At 35.3% G+C, this 17965-nt stretch overlaps 1 protein-coding gene and 1 non-coding gene across 2 annotated transcripts; one reads left to right on the top strand and one right to left on the bottom strand.

Moving 5' to 3' along the window:
• The first annotated feature begins 1186 nt into the window (after window positions 1–1186).
• On the top strand, window positions 1187–1293 carry LOC125493946 (small nucleolar RNA R71). The gene has a single exon (XR_007270269.1). It is a non-coding gene; the product is annotated as a small nucleolar RNA R71 (small nucleolar RNA).
• A 4207-nt stretch (window positions 1294–5500) lies between these two features.
• On the bottom strand, window positions 5501–12663 carry LOC104903524 (protein trichome birefringence-like 36). Its single transcript, XM_010691567.3, has 4 exons — window positions 12129–12663; window positions 11716–11890; window positions 11241–11425; window positions 5501–6359 (listed from the first exon to the last, which is right to left on the bottom strand). Exons 1-4 carry the CDS (start codon window positions 12575–12577, stop codon window positions 5861–5863), a joined length of 1308 nt encoding a protein of 435 aa, XP_010689869.2. The 5' UTR covers window positions 12578–12663; the 3' UTR covers window positions 5501–5860.
• Between the last annotated feature and the right edge of the window lie 5302 nt (window positions 12664–17965).

The following is a 17965-nucleotide window of genomic DNA, read 5'->3' as shown; positions in this document are numbered from 1 at the left end:
CATGGATCTCCTAGCTTTTGTGGAAGCTTATTATGCAAATAGCAATACACTCAACGGTTAGTGAAAAAGTGACATTCTCTTTAATTTTTGTTTAATTAGAGAGCATGTCTTGTAAAAATTTAGCATAAGAAGGCCTCTCATAAATAGCATCCAAAAAAGGGATATTGATTTGCAGCTTCTTCAAGATATCAAGGAACTTCCCATACTTCTATTCAATTTTTCCTAACACCAGTCTTTGAGGGAATGAAATATGTGGCTTGTTTTGGCCTCATCTTCCAAAATCGTCTCCCCTTGGTCTTCTTCACTCAACCCTATAATAACCTCTTCTACACTTTTCTTTTGCTCAGTTACCTTCTTTGTAGGCTCTTGCAATTCTTTACCGCTCCTTAATGAAATGTCATGGATATGCACCTTAGGATTTGGTTCAATTTGCCTAGGAAGTTGGCCTGAAGGTTTAGAGAGATGACTAATTTGTTGGACAAGTTAGGTCATATGATTCTCCATCAATTTATAATGAGCAATGATTTGTTGGAGAGAGTTGTTAAAGAATTCATTTTACTGTGCTTGATATTCAACTTGCTTTACTTAAGAAGTAGCTATTTCTCCATAATAGTCTCAAGGTTGGATGTAGAGGAAGAGGAGGAAGAGTTGAATGGTGGCCTTTGTTGGAAACTGAGTGATTGAGAGTAGTTTGTGTATGGAGGTTGAGGTTGGTTATTTTTGTAAGAGAAATTTGGATGATTTTTCCAACCTGGATTATATGTGTTTGAGTATGCGATGTTTTGTGGTCTTGTGTTTGTGTTTATGAGGGAATTATCTTGCTTAGTTATCCTCCCGTGGTGTTGTATTGACACTCATTAAATGATTGACCTTGCACTTTACAATACTCAAAAACAGGTGCAATTGATCCGCTACTCAATTGGTCAAGCTTAGCTGCCAAAACCTGCACAGTGTTAGATAAAGATAGCAATAGCATCAACCTCATACTTAACTCCCCTTTTAGGGGCTCCACGAGACACACTCCTCCAATCATTCAAATAAATGTTGGCAGTCATATATCATCCAACAATGTCTTCGCGACTTCCGGAGTTTTGGCCTTGAAAGTACCGCCAGATGCGGCATTAATAGAACTTCAAACACATGCTTCAGACCATCATGAATTGTCTGAATCAATAGCCACTCAGGAATGCCATGGTGTGTGCATTGTCTTTACAAATCCTTGTATCTTTGCCATGCCTCATAGAGAGACTCCTATATATGTTGTTAAAAATCAAATATCTCATTTATGAACATTGAAGTTCTTAGAGGAGAAAAGAACTTGTAAAGTAAGGCCTTTTTTTCAGTTCTGGCCATGTGGCGATCTTGCTCACTTCTTCTTCTTTCAATCATTCTTTTTCTTTGTCCTGAGAGAAAAAGGAAAAGCACAATATCAAATCAAATCATCGGAAACATTTGTTAGTTTCAAAGTATTACACTTCTCTTGGAAGTTAGCTAAATGATTAGTAAGGCTCTCTTTGGTTGTTCCCGCATAAGTCATGTGAGATGAACTAAATAAACTATGGCTTGAGCTCGAAATGTTTAGCAGTTTTAGTTGGTTTTATAATGGTGGTGGTGGTGGTTTCATACGTGCTGAATGTTGAATCACTTTTCAGCACCTCCCCTTGATTCAAATTCTCTCATTCCTATCTTCTCCATGAAGAACTTGTGCTTTGCTTGACATAATGCCTTAGTGAATATATCAGGATAGTTTGTTCCACGAAAACTCAGCTCAATTTCTCTTCAAGTACCATCTTCCTTATAAAATGATTTGCACTTCAATGTGCTTTGTTCTAGCATGGAAAGCTGGGTTCTGGGTCATGGCAATAGCTGACTTGTTGTCACACCACAACTTAATTGTACCTCCTTATTCACTGCATAAATCCTTAAGCAATTTTCTCAGCCACATTGCTTGCCTTCCAGCTGCTCCTGCTGTCACAAACTCTGCCTCATATGAGGATAGAGCTATTGTGTCATGCTTCTTTGAACTCCATGTGACTGCTCCAGATCCGAAGCTGAATACTGAACCAAAGGTGCTTTTTTTGTCATCCAAGCATCCTGCTCAATCACTATCAATATAGCCCAGCAGGCTAAACTTCTCCACACTTTCATACCAGATTCCATAATTCACACTTCTAGCAACATATTTGAGTATCCTTCTTGCTGCTCCTAAATGTTGTTTAGTTGGACTGTGCATTATCTTGATACTACACTCACACTATAGGCTATATCAAGCCCTGTGTGTGTGATATATAGTAATCCTCCAACCATGCTCCTGAAGTGCTTCTCATCAGCCTGCTTGTTCCATCTTCTCTTTGAAGTTTTTCATTTGTATTCATAGGTGTTGCTGTAATATCTCCTTCTCCAATATTAACCTTCTTGAGCATATCTTTTCCATATTTTCTTTAGCATACAAAGATACCTTCCTCTCCTTGTTTCACTTCCAATCCAAGAAAGTAGTGTAGCTTTCCTAGATCTATCATCTCAAACTCTTCCATCATGGAGTGTTTGAATTCTTCCAGCAAATTTTATGCAGAACTGAAATATATGATATCATCTACATATAGACATACCACAATAAACTCTTGTGCTCTTTGCTTCTTGATCTAAGAGTAGGTTCATTCTCTTTTCTTTCAAAGCTATTTGTGAGAAAAAAGGCATCTATCTTGCTATACCATGCTCTTGGTGCTTGTTTCAATCTATAGAGTACGTTGTGCAGCTTGTATACCTTCTCTTATTCTACTTTCTTAATGAAACCTTTTGGTTGCTCAACAAAAACTTCTTCTTGTAGTTATCCATTTAAGAAGGCTGATTCAACAAAAACTCCCATGTGTTATTTTTCTCAATAGACTTCATTTCTTCTTTCATTGCTGCCTGCCATTCCTCTTTCACTTATGCTTCTTCAAATGTTGCAGGTTCAGTGACTAACAGGGCAAAATCACATCTTCCATATATCTCTGCTAAGGTTCTTATTTTCCTTGGAGGTGATTAACTTGATGAATCTGAGGAAACAAAACCACCAGAATTCTCTGCAGTGCTTATAGGACTGTGTGATGTCATAGGGGAGTTTGAAGGTGATGGCGCTTCTTCTGCAACTGGATTTGCATCAGTTGTTGTTGTATCAAAGATCACAAAAGACTTATTTCCATCACTCCTTTCTTCATGCTTCCAATTCCACACTCCATCTTCATTGAAGATGACATTCCTACTAATGATCATTTTACCACTAATAAGATTGTACAGCCTATATGCTTTGGATTGAGCAGAATATCCAATAAAAATGCACTTTACAGATTTTTCATCTAATTTGGATCTTAAATTAACCAAAATGTACGTAATACAACCAAATGTTCTTAAATGACTTACATGTGGTCTTTTCCCTCTCCAAACTTCATAGGGTGTCTTTCCCATGACTGCTCTTGTTGGAGAAATATTGGGAAGATACACTGCTGCTGCTACTACTTCACTCCACAATTCATTTGGCAAGTCTTTTGCCTTCAACTTGCTTCTTGCCATTTCAACCACAGTTCTGTTCTTCCTCTCTTCCACTCCATTTTTTCTCGAGTATATGGTACAGTTAGCTCTATCCTGATTCCTTCTACTTCACATAACTCAGTAAATTCATGTGAGGTGAACTCCCCTCATCTATCTGTTCTTAGAGCTTTGATTTGTTTCCCATGCTGCTTCTCCATCATTACTTTGAATTTCTTGAAATTGGCAAAAGCGTCTGACTTCTTTTGCTGAAAGAATACCCAACTCATTCTATTGTAGTCATCAGTGAGTAAGAAAAAATACTTACTACCTCCTAATGATTATGTTTGCATTGGCTCAAATAGGTCACCATGTAGCAAGCCCAAGCATTCACTTGCTCTCCATGAATTTCCACTTGGAACCCTCTGGACTGCTTGCCATAGATACACCTTTCACACAACTCCAATTCACCCATTTGTGGCAAACCTATTACCATCTTTTTCTCTGCCAGCAACTTCAAACTCTTCATGTTCAGATGGCCATATCTCAAATGCCAAAGCCTTGCATTTTCATAACCTTTCACCGTTAAAGCTTTGCTTACACCTTCTTTCAGATTCAAAGTAAACATCCTATTATTTCAGATCCAAAGAGTACCGAATATCCATAGTTTACTAGTTGTCCCACACTTAGCAAATTGTGAGCCAAGTTCGGAGCATATTGAACATCATGGAATTCTTTGATGTTCCCTTGTTCAGTTTTGAGAGCTATTGTCCCCTTTCCTTCTACATTGAGTTGTTTTCCATCACCAAGTGTGACTTTGCTCTTCTGTCCATCATCTAATTACCTGAACATAGGTTTTGTTCCTGACATGTGGTTTGAATCCACTGTCAATATACTAGGAAGTTTCTTCCTTGGTTTCAGTTGGTTTGACTGCAATGAATAACTTCTCTTCTTGTTCTGCAAAGTTAGACTTTTGCTCGGACTTTTGTTCTTCTTTTTCTTCGTTTTTCTTCCGGCAATTGATTTCCGATCCTTATGGCCTTTCTTCTTACACTAGTAGCATTTGATAACACTCTTGTAAGAGTTCTTCTCTCTCCCTTCAGTTCCTTGCCATCTGCCTCTGCCTCTACCACCAAACCTTCCTCTACCTCTTCCTCTTCCATTGAACTGTCTGTATTTATCTCTACTATGAGATTCATCCTTTACTGCAAAGGTATTTTCTTCCTTCTTTTCAACTGGTCTATTCAGTCTCTCTTCATTGTCATGCAGTGACCCCATTAACTCTTCAAAGGTATTGTTTCCATATCCTTTGACTCCCCAATTGCAGCTACAACATGATCAAATTGTTTGGTAAGACTCCTCAAGATCTTGCCAATAATATGCTCATTACTCATCTCTTCTCCATAGGCTTTCATCTGATTCACAGATCCAACTACTCGAGAAAGATAGTCTTGCACATATTCTTTCTCATTCATGAGGGAAGTCTCAAACTCCCTTTGTAGTGATTGCAGCCTAATTATAATCACTTTCTTATCTCCCAAGTAATCTTGGCTTAGAGGACTCCATGCTTCATGAGATGTGGATGCAGATAGTATCCTAGGAAAGATCTCATCATCTAAGGCTTGTAGTATCATAGACAAGGCCTTAGTCTTTCTTTCTTTTCTCTCGAAGTGTCTGATCTGGCTGCTCAGTATCATCATCTTTAAAACCATTTTCAACTGATCCCCGTAAACCATGGGATTTAAAGAGAGTTTTCATTTTCAAACTCTAGAATTGATAATTGATGCCTTTGAAAATAGGCAACATTGAGGAGATATTGTTTGATCCAGTGGATTGCATTGTGATCAAACGTCTCTTTCACTCATGTTTCCCTTGTGTTAAGCCCCTTAATTTTCTCTCTCACTTCCATGGATATGAACCCGGAATAACTCTCAGCTCTGATACCAAGTGTTGGATCTAGAGTACTAACTTAGACAAACTCACAATAGAAAAGTAGGAAAACTGCAATCCGATAATATCTTAATGAACTCAGCTTACAATGTATATATAAGTAAAATAAAACGAGACCAAAGCAACAAATTCCACTACTTATGTGAGTGGTTAACATTTAGGGAATTCAAACTAACTACTAACATAATGCTTCTAAACAATAGCAACTAACAATTGACTACTTGACAGTACTTCATACGTGCTGAATGTTGAATCACATTTCAACATTATGTATGGTTCAAGGCAGTGATGGTTAAGTCTCCGCTTATCAATCTTGTTGAGCATTCTCTCTACCAGATTTCAGATAAGGTGGTTGGCTGCCCAAACTATTTACGTTGCTTATCTGTTATATCCTAGTAAAAACCTAAGAAAAAATCATATTTCCAAAACTATCAAACAAAGAAGCATAAAGTAACCTATTCCAAGTATCTGGCAATCCAGGAAGACACCAATGACTACAATCGACATAAGACATGAGAGAGTTCTTATATTTTTTTGTGTATATCTCCCATTTCTTGCTTTTGTAGGCTGATGGATGTGCATCAATTCTATAATGGCTGAGTTTAGTGATATTTAAGTAGGTCACTGCATGAGATTTGCTCTTGTCATTGATTATTTTCTCAATAATGCTGGTCAAAGATTTGGGCAAGGAATCTTCATATGATTCAGCCACTATGGGATGGGTCGAGTTGTAGCACCATTGCTTATTGTGCACTGCTGAAATGCTCCTGAAAAGCAGTTTTGTTCTCTTCGAGTCCACACTTTTTTCTATCCATGTTGCCCATGTTTTCATAGCTCTTTCGTATGCTAATTCCATTGGCATCTCCTCCATTAACTGCCCTTTGTATTGAAATAAATCCCACCTACATAATTGGTATAAATAATTGTTATTTTTAGGTTGTTATATCCAATATACATTATGATTGAGGAATGACATGCACATGCTCATTAATTACAACGTTATATGGATGGCATTTTTACCACTTTAATTACACGAAAAGTTAATTATGTCCAATTATGTGTCCGGTTACCCTGATCATTACAATTTCAAAGCGAGTTGGTTAACTAAATTTTGGTTCGAGTCAATTAGGTTTGAGCTATCAATGATTTTCTTTTCATTCCGATTAGTTTAGGTTCTAGTTTGGATGTCCATGCGATGTTGAGCAGAACTTTGATTAATTTATTGACTGTTAGCTTATTATGACGTATAGTAAAATAATAATAACCATTGTTTTTTCCTATGTGGTACCCTTATTTTTTATACTTATAAACGGTACACTTTTCCACTATTCATCTATTATATACTTTCTTATCAACCCCAAATGGAAAATTTTCACTTGGAGACTTCTCAACAATGCACTTGCTACCAACTCCAATTTACGAAGAAGAAATATTCCAGTTTATGAGTATTGTTATTAATGCAAGATGCATAGGGAAAATGAAAGCGATATGTTCCGGGATTATGCCATTTCAACACGTGCTTGGGCGTGCTCTTCCTTAGGCGTTAAGACATGCTCAGTTCCTCCAACACCCATTGGAGCTTGGATTAGAAACTTCCTAAAGTTGTTCTGGAAAGAAGATGGTGTGAAGTCAGAGAGAGCAAAAAATTTCATATCCACTCTTTGGGCTATCTATTTCATGGAAACAATGTCGTTTTCAGAAACCTGAATGAAAACCCAGTTTCTATTTTAGAACGAAAGGATGCCCTCCTCAAAGAGTTTGCTTAAAGTATACAGATCGGAGAGACACTTTTAAACAGTACCCATTCAGGCACCAACAACCAGGCTGAGATTCTAGTTTCAACTGGTTCCTGTCAACGAGAAATCTGCATCATTCTAGTGGATGAAGCCTGTAAATTTCATAAAAAACAACATCCAAGAGCAGGAATTGGTTGCTCAGCCTATATAAGTACTATCAAAACTTTCGAAGGAAATGCAAAGATTATGGCACTGACACCACTTCAAATAACTGAAGCATATGCACTGTATCAAGAACTACGCGAAGCTTTTAACAAAGGGTTTTTGTTGTGTTCAAATCCACTCAAACTGCACAGAGCTAGTTCGAGCAATTGGCAGTCATCAATAAACTTTCAAAATCTCCACTCTAGTACACGATATTAAAGCTATACGTAGTAAGTTTAGTTTTCGCGAAATTCGTAAGGTAAGTCGATTAGAAGTAGCCCCAACCCATGTGCTAGCTATTGCAGCTAGACTCGGTAAGTTAGTACTTTGGATAGTTGATTGTTTGTCCTTGTCGCCAAAAAAAAAAAACAAAGAATTTAAAATTTTCATCCCCATTCTTCACCCAGGCTAGTTTAGCTTTTTGCTGCAAAAATGAAGAATATTTAGCATAGACACTACTATATTCTTCATAACATTTCCTTTCTTCTTCACTAGCTTCAACATTTACTGGTTCTTGATGTAAATTCTCTTGAGCTCTCTTCAGTGCTAACATAGTACTAGTGTTATCAGCTTGAATCTGAGAGAAGCCCTTATTATTCAACTCTTTTCAACCCCTGCTTCACTAACTTTAACTTCTTTTCCACTTGATACATAACACATCCAGTGATATTGACATTCCAAGCATTACTCACTATCTCACAAAATTCCTTCCCCATACGCCACATGTCTAATACTTGAAAGGAGCTTTATGAATTCCAAGCTCTCTATGAACACTAACCATTACTGGAGAATGATCAAAAGTTCCCTCTAGCGTAAACAAAGCTTCACCAGTTGGAAACATATCTATCCATTTTGTATTCCCCTAAACTCTATATATTTTGGAAAATCTTCTATCATCACCATGTTGTTTGTTATTCCAAGTATAATAACACCTAGCCGATTTTATGTCATCAAGAGCACAATAAGATACACATCTTTTGAAAAGGAAACATTTCATATTCTCTTACATTGTGCCCACCCTCTCCTCCTTATTCAAAACACAATTAAAGTCACCACCAATCATCCAAGTACCATCAATTTCTCCGTCAATAAAAAGTACCATCAATTTCATCAGCAATCTCCATTAGATCCTTCTAAAGCTAATCTCCCTCAGCACCAAAATTGTAAGCATACACAAAAGCGCATAAAAACCCCTCTTTGTTAATAGGCTTCACAAAACAATGAATAAACCGTGCACTTATCCTTTTAATGTCCACCTGAAAACTTAGAGGATTCTAGGAAATTATAACTCTTCCCCCAGGATGATGAGAAGAGTTGGAACATAATATTATCCATTAGCAATAGCACAGTCCCTTCTCCTAGTGCCTTCTCCAGTTTCTATCACAAAATGAGCTAAACCAAAAAAACTGGTTCTTCCATCATGCCATCTATAGCATTAAATGAGGTCTGAACACAAATATGTTCATTTGATTTCTCATTCCTTCTCAATTTCTGAGTCGCCTCTTTAAATTCATTAGATTTCTCAAAATAAACTACAGCCTTCTGCAGCATTACTGACTGCACTTCTTGTGATTTAGGCTTCCAAACCAGCTTTTGGCCACCCTTATTACATTGTTTAGTCTAATGGCCTATTTTCTTCCACATACCACACTTCATAGCTTTCCATTCATAAGATACCTCAATTACAACCTCCACTCGCTTTTCATCAATGAAACTCACTTGATCAAGGAACTCTTGATCAACTGTAACGTCAATCATCACCCTTACATACTACAATTTCTCTCTCTTTGCAGAGCACCGTCAGCCTTCACATATTTTTCAATAGGACTCACTAATTTTTGCAAACATCTATCACTTCAGTACTTGAAATCCAATCTCAATTGGATCCATGTACGAATGACATCAAATTGATCCTTAGTGATATCCATATCCTATTCTCAAGATCTCACAATCATCGGTTTATTATCAAAAAAACAAAACAACACTAGCAAGAACTAAGTCCTTTTTCTCCATTGAACATAACCTCACAATGTAAAATCCATTTTCCAACAACGCAACCTTATCTACATTATGATTCCTCCAAATTCTCCTTATATATCCTTCCATAATATATAGAGGAGGACTAGCACCAATGATATAACAGATAACAGAAGAATTCCAGAAGCTCGGGTTGAACATCATCAATGTCAATTTTCACTTTATTCCTATCATTTTCTATCTAAACGTTCAATTCACTTGGATCTGAATCTACCTCATTATTCTAGATTTCCAGGATTAGAATAGGTTTAGGAACTCAAACACTCTGATTAGCTAATCCAGTCTTCCTTTGCTGATTTCCATTCGCAGAAGAATAAATGGATGATAACCACTCCGAGAACATTCGATGCGTGTGCATACTCTGCTTGATTGCGCAAATATCATCTTCCTCCGAATTATGCTATGATTGAAACTCCATTGTAGTAACTCCAAGAATTTCATCCATTGTTTTTGTTTTCTTAGCATTAGAGTCTGAAATTGGAGCTCTCGCCTTTCGATTGCTAGATATTACCGCCTTCTGCACTTTTCAATTTCTCTCCATGGTAGAGAGAATTCTAGAGAGAGAAACACTCTACCTCGCTTTTAACAGTATTACAATTGTTTTGGGTGTTGCATATGTGGTTTCGAGTGGTGCATTGGTGGTTACGGGTAAGGTGGCATTGTTTTCGTCAGGGTGCGGTGAGGTTGTTTAGGGTGGTGGAGTGTGGTGGGGTGGTGTTACGGTGGCCATATGGTGGTGATAAGTGGAAGAAGGAGGAAAAAAGAAGCAAGTAAGGGTTGGAAAAAAGAAAAAAAAAATCTAACGTACAGTCAGAAGTTACTTAGGACCATTATGAGAAAACACTCTGAAAAGGTTGAATTATTCAAACATAACTGATAAGTGGCCGGGAATGTGTTAAGAAAACCCCTTAAAGATTGGAGTATTGAAGTCCAATTTTATTTTTTAAAAAATGTAACTCAAATTTGTGAAAGGGGTGTGCTATATACAACAACAAAAAAAAGTCTAAATACAACAAAACATATTAAAAGACTAACCTACCCTTTGGAGGGGTCATCTATGACAAACGACCCCTTTTGGGAAGGTCATCTATTATGACAAATCACCCCGCTTTGGGGGATCATCTAGGACAAATGAGCCCATTTATGACAAGTGACCCCAATGATCCCATTCCCGCCATACCCCTACCGCGTCAAAAATATAATATAACCTGACACGAAAACTTTAGGCGCGGCGCTGGTTATTATGTTAGGGGGGATGCGATAGGCCCATTTCAAAAAACAATTCAACCCTAACGCATCCAACTTTATAAATAAATGTGACACGTTGGCTTGTGTGCACAAGTACTTATGGTAATGTATTTTGCTGCATTGCTGCACCCTAGCATACGAGATTTTTTTTTTTATTATTAAAAAAATAGAATTAACCATGATTAAGTTAGACATAATTTTAAATACTATACTTAACCCTTGGGCTGACTTAATTTCCTTTTTTTCTCTATATAACACATATGTTTGTGAAAATATATATAGCAATAAAGTTTCATTACCATCCTATTTCAATGGCTACCAACCAGCCCTAAATAGATTTGAATAGTAATCTCATAACCTTTCATTTTCCTTTTTTTACGTGAACCTTTGAGTTTCCTTTTTTTTACGTGAACCTTGTGAACCTTTGACTTTTCTCTTATGAATGTCAAGTTAAGAGGGAATATGAATCTTCTAACCTTTTGTCTTTTCTAATTATTTTTGTAGGGAATGCCAAGTTGCCAACTAACAAAAATAATAAGGACTGAAGTTATTACGTACGCTTTGAATTTGCCTGTATGAGTCCACCAGTGGCCTGAGTTGAACACCATAATATCTGCTCCTCGCCACAGCTTGTAGTTAGGTGAAAGCTTGTCCACCACCAGAACTCTTTTTCCTGTTTCATGTTTCTCATTGAATTCGACTAGAAATGGGCTCCAAAAAAACTCAACAATCAAGTTATAGTCCTGCAATATATTATTCAACAACAAATAAGAAAATTAATTAAAATATCAGCATAAGCTAAAAATAGATGATGTGAAATAGAATGATCCTATAATTTGATCGTAAACTAAAACGTCTTCCATTTTTTCTGTATATCACCATAAGCTAAACATGCTTTTTTTTTGTCCTGAGATCCTCACAAAAAACGTATATTTCTACATAGTAGTCAATTTTTTTTTTTTTTGTCCAAAGGCGTACATAAATAATAAAAGTCATTATGTTTTTTAGGGAAAAAATACAGGAAATACTATACCTTTGCTTTGAAGACCTTATACACTGGATCATCAGCATGAACCTCAGCACTGGAGCTTGAAATAAAGGAATAGAGAAGGCAAGAGAGAGATTCCCACATGTTTCTATTTAGCGAGTCCCCTACTACTATCACCCTCTTGTTTCTTAGCTTTTCTAGCATGTTTGTTCCATTAAACCTTACAAAAAATGCAATAACAGACTTAATATCTTTCTTATAGTTACCTTGGTAGACATTCAAAAACCTGGTGCTCAATAATAAATTCCTACGGTGTGCTGAAATATGTAGATTTCTTTGGGTGACAAAAATTTAGAAAATGCGACTATATGAAATTTTCAATATATATCCTATGCAATATGAATTATCATATACATCTTCGTTTATTCTAAACGCGATTATTGAACTTAAATACTTACGATGGTATATCACAGTCTTTTGCTTCCCACACCCACTTCTCGTAATCAGAATCTGGCCTCCCATTCTTTTGACAGCTAAATTTCTCCTCAATGAATGGACACCTTATTGAATTATATCGAGGATTTTCCTGTGGCTTAAACACCCATCTTCCATTAAACATATCGCACGTCTTTTGAATATTCATATTCAATGGTTTCTCTAAGTTTTTCTTTGGAGTGACTTCGGCTTTCTTTGTAGAACTGGAGGTTAAATTTGAAGCATTTTCGGTTTCATTTATCATACTTAGGGTAGGTGGTGCTGATACTCCAAATGGAGAAAATTGAACAGCAGACAAAAAACTTGCATTTTGGTTATTTTGTTTAGTAGAAAGGAGGAGGATTAACCAGGCAAATAGGCTACCTAATGCGCAAAGTTTCCATGTGTCGTTGATTGTGGAAATGAACTTCATTGCACTATTAAATCTATGTTTGAAAATTTAGTTGAAGTTGGTTTTAGAAGAATGCAGTGTGGTATTATATGCAAACTAGTAACATATCTACCTGATGCGTGCATCAACAAACTTATGTAGTGATATATATATATATGAATTGATATGCTTCTTTTATCTAAAATTATTTTGTTAGTGATGTAAATTATTAAAGTTCTTTTATAGATATTATCTTTTAAAATTGAAGGTGATCGATTTTTAACTATTCAATAACCGTCATTGAAAAACCTGGTCAGTGATTTAATAATTCCATATCAGCGACTTTAGTATAACTCTTTTACGATTATAAATGTCAATTAACCATATTGTTTAAACTTTGTAAATACGAAATATTATATTGTCACGATATTACCGCTAACTTTTTTCTATTGAAGATCATAATTAATTTCGTGAATTGATTATATCTATCTATTTTGTCAAGTTATTGATGGTGATTGCATATTGTATTTTTGACTTACTCATATGTCAAGTTGCATTGATAAATATTTTTTTATTTTTTATTAAAAAATATTATTTTAAATTATTAGAGGATATTCTGATTATTTTAAAGGAGCATCACACCTCCTCCTTATATAATAGAGATAATATATGCATGGTGGAGCCAAGTTTAATCATATTCCATCCATAAGACTACACTACGTAATTGTCATTATCAGACCTTACATAAATATAATAAAATAAAGTAGAAATATAAAAGGAGATTCATCATATATACTGTCCAAACAGCATCTAAGAGAAGGGTCGTTGATTTTTCTAACAAATTATTTAGGGTAAATGGTTAATTGTGTGGCTTTTATATTATTCATCAATAGGTAGAGTATTTATACAAAACCTAAGGTAACATAAAAAACAATCTTCCTAAAAGATATAGGACCATAATCATAGATTATTCACTAAATTATATCTTAACATAAGTATAGTATTTTCTTAATAATATCAATATGGAAAATATATCATACATATATTTTCCGATACTGATTATATCTCATATATCTAACACCCTCCCGCAATCATAACGGCAGTAACACGAACGTTGCGATTGGAAATTCTTCTCTTTGTTGAAGATGAGATGCACGAATCTGGTGATGTCGCCTTCAAAAAAAATTCTCTTTTTTTGTAAATGATGAGAACGTTCATCTTTTTCGAACCCATCAATCATCAATAAACAGGAACGTCATTCTTTTCGAACCTGCAATTATAACATTACAACGAGAACGTCTCTTTTCTCGAACTCGTCGTATTTTGGTCTTTCCAGAGCAAAACTGTGCTCCAGTCAAATATTGGTTTTTCAGAGCAAACCACACTGAAATCAATTAAAAATCTTGTCTCACGGCACAAGGAGAACCAATATTCCTTGTCTCACAGTACAAGGAGAACCAATAAACCCTATCTCACGACATAGGGAGAGCCGAAAAACATCATATTCGCAACGGAAGTAGATTGAAGAAAAAAAATCTATAATTTTGACTAAAGGTTTATCCCACTGGTGGATTTAATTTTTTAACCCACCGGCAGGGGAATTTTTTTTTTTTTTTTTGTAAGCTCTCCCAAGATCTAACCGACTCTTGATACCATAACAAATTTAGGGTAAATGGTTAATTGTGTGGCTTTTATACTATTCATCAATAGGTAGAGTATTTATACAAAGCCTAAGGTAACATAAAAAACAATCTTCCTAAAAGATATAGGACCATAATCATAGATTATTCACTAAATAATATCTTAACATAAGTATAGTATTCTCTTAATAATATCAATATGGAAAATATATCATACATATATTTTCCGATACTGATTATATCTCATATCTCTAACAACAGCATAGTAATAACTAAAAGATATATTGAAATAATTAAGAATGTAATGTATTGAACAATGAAATTGACCTTGACACGTTTAAACCAACAAAGAAAAAAGAAATGGAATTTAAAGACATACTTCCTCTACTTCATAAAGAATGGAATTCTTGACTTTTTACGTTATCTAATGCACTACTTTGAACACAAATTTCTTTAATTGCGTATTAATAAAAATTGTCATAATATTGTATTTTGAAACTATATATTGACATAAATTTTACAAGATCTTACATGATAACTATATTATTATTTATATATAGTTGTCGGAATTTGTGGTACAGGTTTGTAAAATTTGACTTTAAATGGGGAAGTGTTGTATTCTATGGAGCCGAGCAAGTATATGGCAAAATGTTGGCCTAATATGGATACGATATTGTTGGGTTTTGGAGATGGTAAGCAAGCAAAGGAAGCGGAGAAACTGACACTCACAGTAGTGGCCCCGGCAGCCGTTAGTCCGAACGGGAGGCATTGAGCTCATGAGATGGTGGTTCATAGCCATACGGGCAACGTCCTCGATCGTCCGCCCAGTCTCTATGAGATCCCTTTTTAAAGTCGAGGGCAGGAATTTCAGCTTATGGTGCACCAAGCTGAGTGGTGTGGAGCCCAAGCGAGGAAACCCAAATTTTCGCGTTTCTGCAGTGTAAAAGTTAAATCATGGTCACTGGTTAATGAGTGTAATTGTAAGACCATAGAAATGGTGTAACAACCTTTTCACACATGGGAAATCCACCACCCAAAACTCCCATCCCACTAGTAGAATAAATGCTTATTGATGCGGTCATTAAGTGGCCTACTGTGGCGGTTTTGGTCACGCAGCAATTAGGGGTGCAGCAATAGGTAAATAATATATTGTTGTTGTAACAGCCAGTAAATAATAAATAATTAATGCATGATTAAGTAGCTTAACTCGGGAATTTAAATGTGATCGTACGTAAGTAATACGTATGATAAGTTGTGTGTAAAAATAATTTGTGCTTCCGTGTAATTAGTATTTAGAAGGAATTATGTAAAGATAATAATATTATTAAATTATATGTAAACACTTAGGGTCGATATATTATTTTAAGAAGTTGAGTTGTGAAAATTGAGGGCTATTGGAAGATAGAAATTATGTTCAACTATTAAGCAATTAACGGTTACGCTTAATAGAATGGACTTTAGAATTTCATTTAGAGTATGAGGTTAGATATATCAAGTAAATTTTATGATGAGGATTATAATAAGAACAATTTTGGGGTCTTAGAATACTAACATATGGTATATTATAAGATTTGGAGTCATATTAAGACAAATGAGAAGAGCTGGAAAATTCAGAAATACACCAAGGTGGAATGGAACCACATTAATCAAACCAAATGGGTCTAACAAGTCTGAATTAATACACCATACCTTCCCCACATATACCCTCAATCCTACATAAGTTTCATCACCAAACACAAACAAATTATCTCTGCCCAAAACCTTTCTCTCTCCCTCTTCCAACTCGCCAGTTCTGGCGGTAAGAACCAGAGTTGGTTCTCAGCTTCATTTCTTGGATTTTTGCTTATTAACCTATGCATGCAAAGCCTGATTATTATTCACTACATATAGGAGCATATTGGGAAGCAAAAAGATCACCATTTCGTGGCCAAGAAGTTCAAGAAAAAGAACCATCTTCTTCAATCAAGGAAACAGTAAGTATAGTGAATGTTTAGGTTGAATTAAGGTACTTCCTTGAGGTATTTTCTTATGAAATTTGGTGTGAATGTTCTTTTATGTCTTAGGATCAAAAATAATCAAGAATCAAGTCTTTAGGAGAAGGAGAAGTCGGATTATTGCTGTTAGAAGTGAAGGTACACATAAAACAGCTTATTTGGAAACCTAGTTTATACAAAAATTTGGTAAAATTATTGAGAACGATTTTAAGGAGGATTTTCTTGATTTTAGGGATTAAATCTACTGCATGTTAGTATTTGATAAGGATTAATCATTGAATATTCAAAAATCAAGTGGAAAAGCATGTTCTTTCACTACTTATAACTAGTTATGTGATTTTTGTTGTTTTTCATGAACTTTTATTGTGGTTTGGAGATTGAATTGTTTTGGAATGAAGTTGGTTGATGGAACAGTAGGTTAAGTGATTGTTAAGAGGTTGCATGTGTAGGTATCATGATTTTAAGAACATCCTTAATTGATAGTTGATTTTTACACTAAAAAGGTGACTAAACTACCCTAGTTTTCCATGTTTTTATGAAGTTATGTTTAGCAAATGATAAGTGGAAGTTTTAAAGGATTATCACAAAAGTTTTTATCACTAATCTACTTATTTTAGAATTAGAACTTGTTTAATAATCTTTTCTTACTTAATGACATACCAAAGTAGAAGAATTTCACATTAAAAACTGCATTTTAGACACAAATGTACTTTAGTTTTGCGTGAGAGGTTGTTTAAATAAATTTCTTTATGAGTGAGGAGATTTCCAGTAGGTTTAAGGTTGAAGAACTCCACTTATTAAGTTCATGTTCAAGTGAGATTCAAGCTAAGTACATTTTCGCTTCCAAAAAACATCCTTTTTACTTACATAACTTAAGTTCTTTACAAGGGATTAGATGAGCAACTCTTGATTTTGATATGATATATTGCACCTCAAATTATCACTTAACTACTGTCATAACCATCTTCAACCATTCTTATTGAAGTAATTAACATTTTCTTTCAATCACGAACATTGGTGACTTGTTTCGAAATTGTGATAAATGGTTTTGAACTCTTTTTGCGTATAGAAGAGGAATGTGTGTATATGTGTAAGGACATGTCCTATTAAAGCTTGCAAGCGAGTAAAAAGTAGGAGTTTAACTCCGAATTGTGTGGAGGTTTGCACTTAGGTGCACCTCAATGTGTGAACTCTTCTTCTTACGCATAACTAGAAAACCGTTTTGACTTGTGTGTGTGTTGAAAGTTTGTGATTATCTTTTAAACATTAAATTGTAGAATTTCATGTTGAGATGGTGTTTTTAATTAAACATGGATTTTGCAAAGTGGATTTGGATTGTGAATACATTATATGCTCAGCCACCATATTATCTTTGGGTTGATATGTGTACCAGCGTAAGCTGTTTTTCTTTCTTCTTTTTGTTCTATGAACCTGTCCTGGGGGGCAGATTTTTGTGCAGGAACTAGCAAACTAAGGTAAACTGAGGGAAGAGCGAATATGAAGTCGTGTCCCAACTATCCTAGCAGATGCAAGCTTGAACATGATCACCTTTTGAGATTTACTTCTGTTTATGAATACTGTTTAAACTTATGATTAAAATCTTATTTTGGGTTTGTAATAACTAAATTAATTTTCATGTGTGATGAATGTTTGATTTAAGTGTAGCTCGTAGAGTCAATCCAGCCATATTAATGGGTTGACTCCAGCAGGTGACAGCCTCCGTAACGTTTGATTATGCTCTTGCTTCCACTATTGCTAGAAAGTATAGTTTTTAATCAATATTTAACATAAGCTAG

This window comes from Beta vulgaris, chromosome 9, assembly GCF_026745355.1.
Source record: "Beta vulgaris subsp. vulgaris cultivar EL10 chromosome 9, EL10.2, whole genome shotgun sequence".
NCBI lineage: Eukaryota > Viridiplantae > Streptophyta > Magnoliopsida > Caryophyllales > Amaranthaceae > Beta > Beta vulgaris.
Note: the sequence above shows the minus strand (reverse complement) of the source record. Positions and strands in the feature narration are given on the sequence as shown.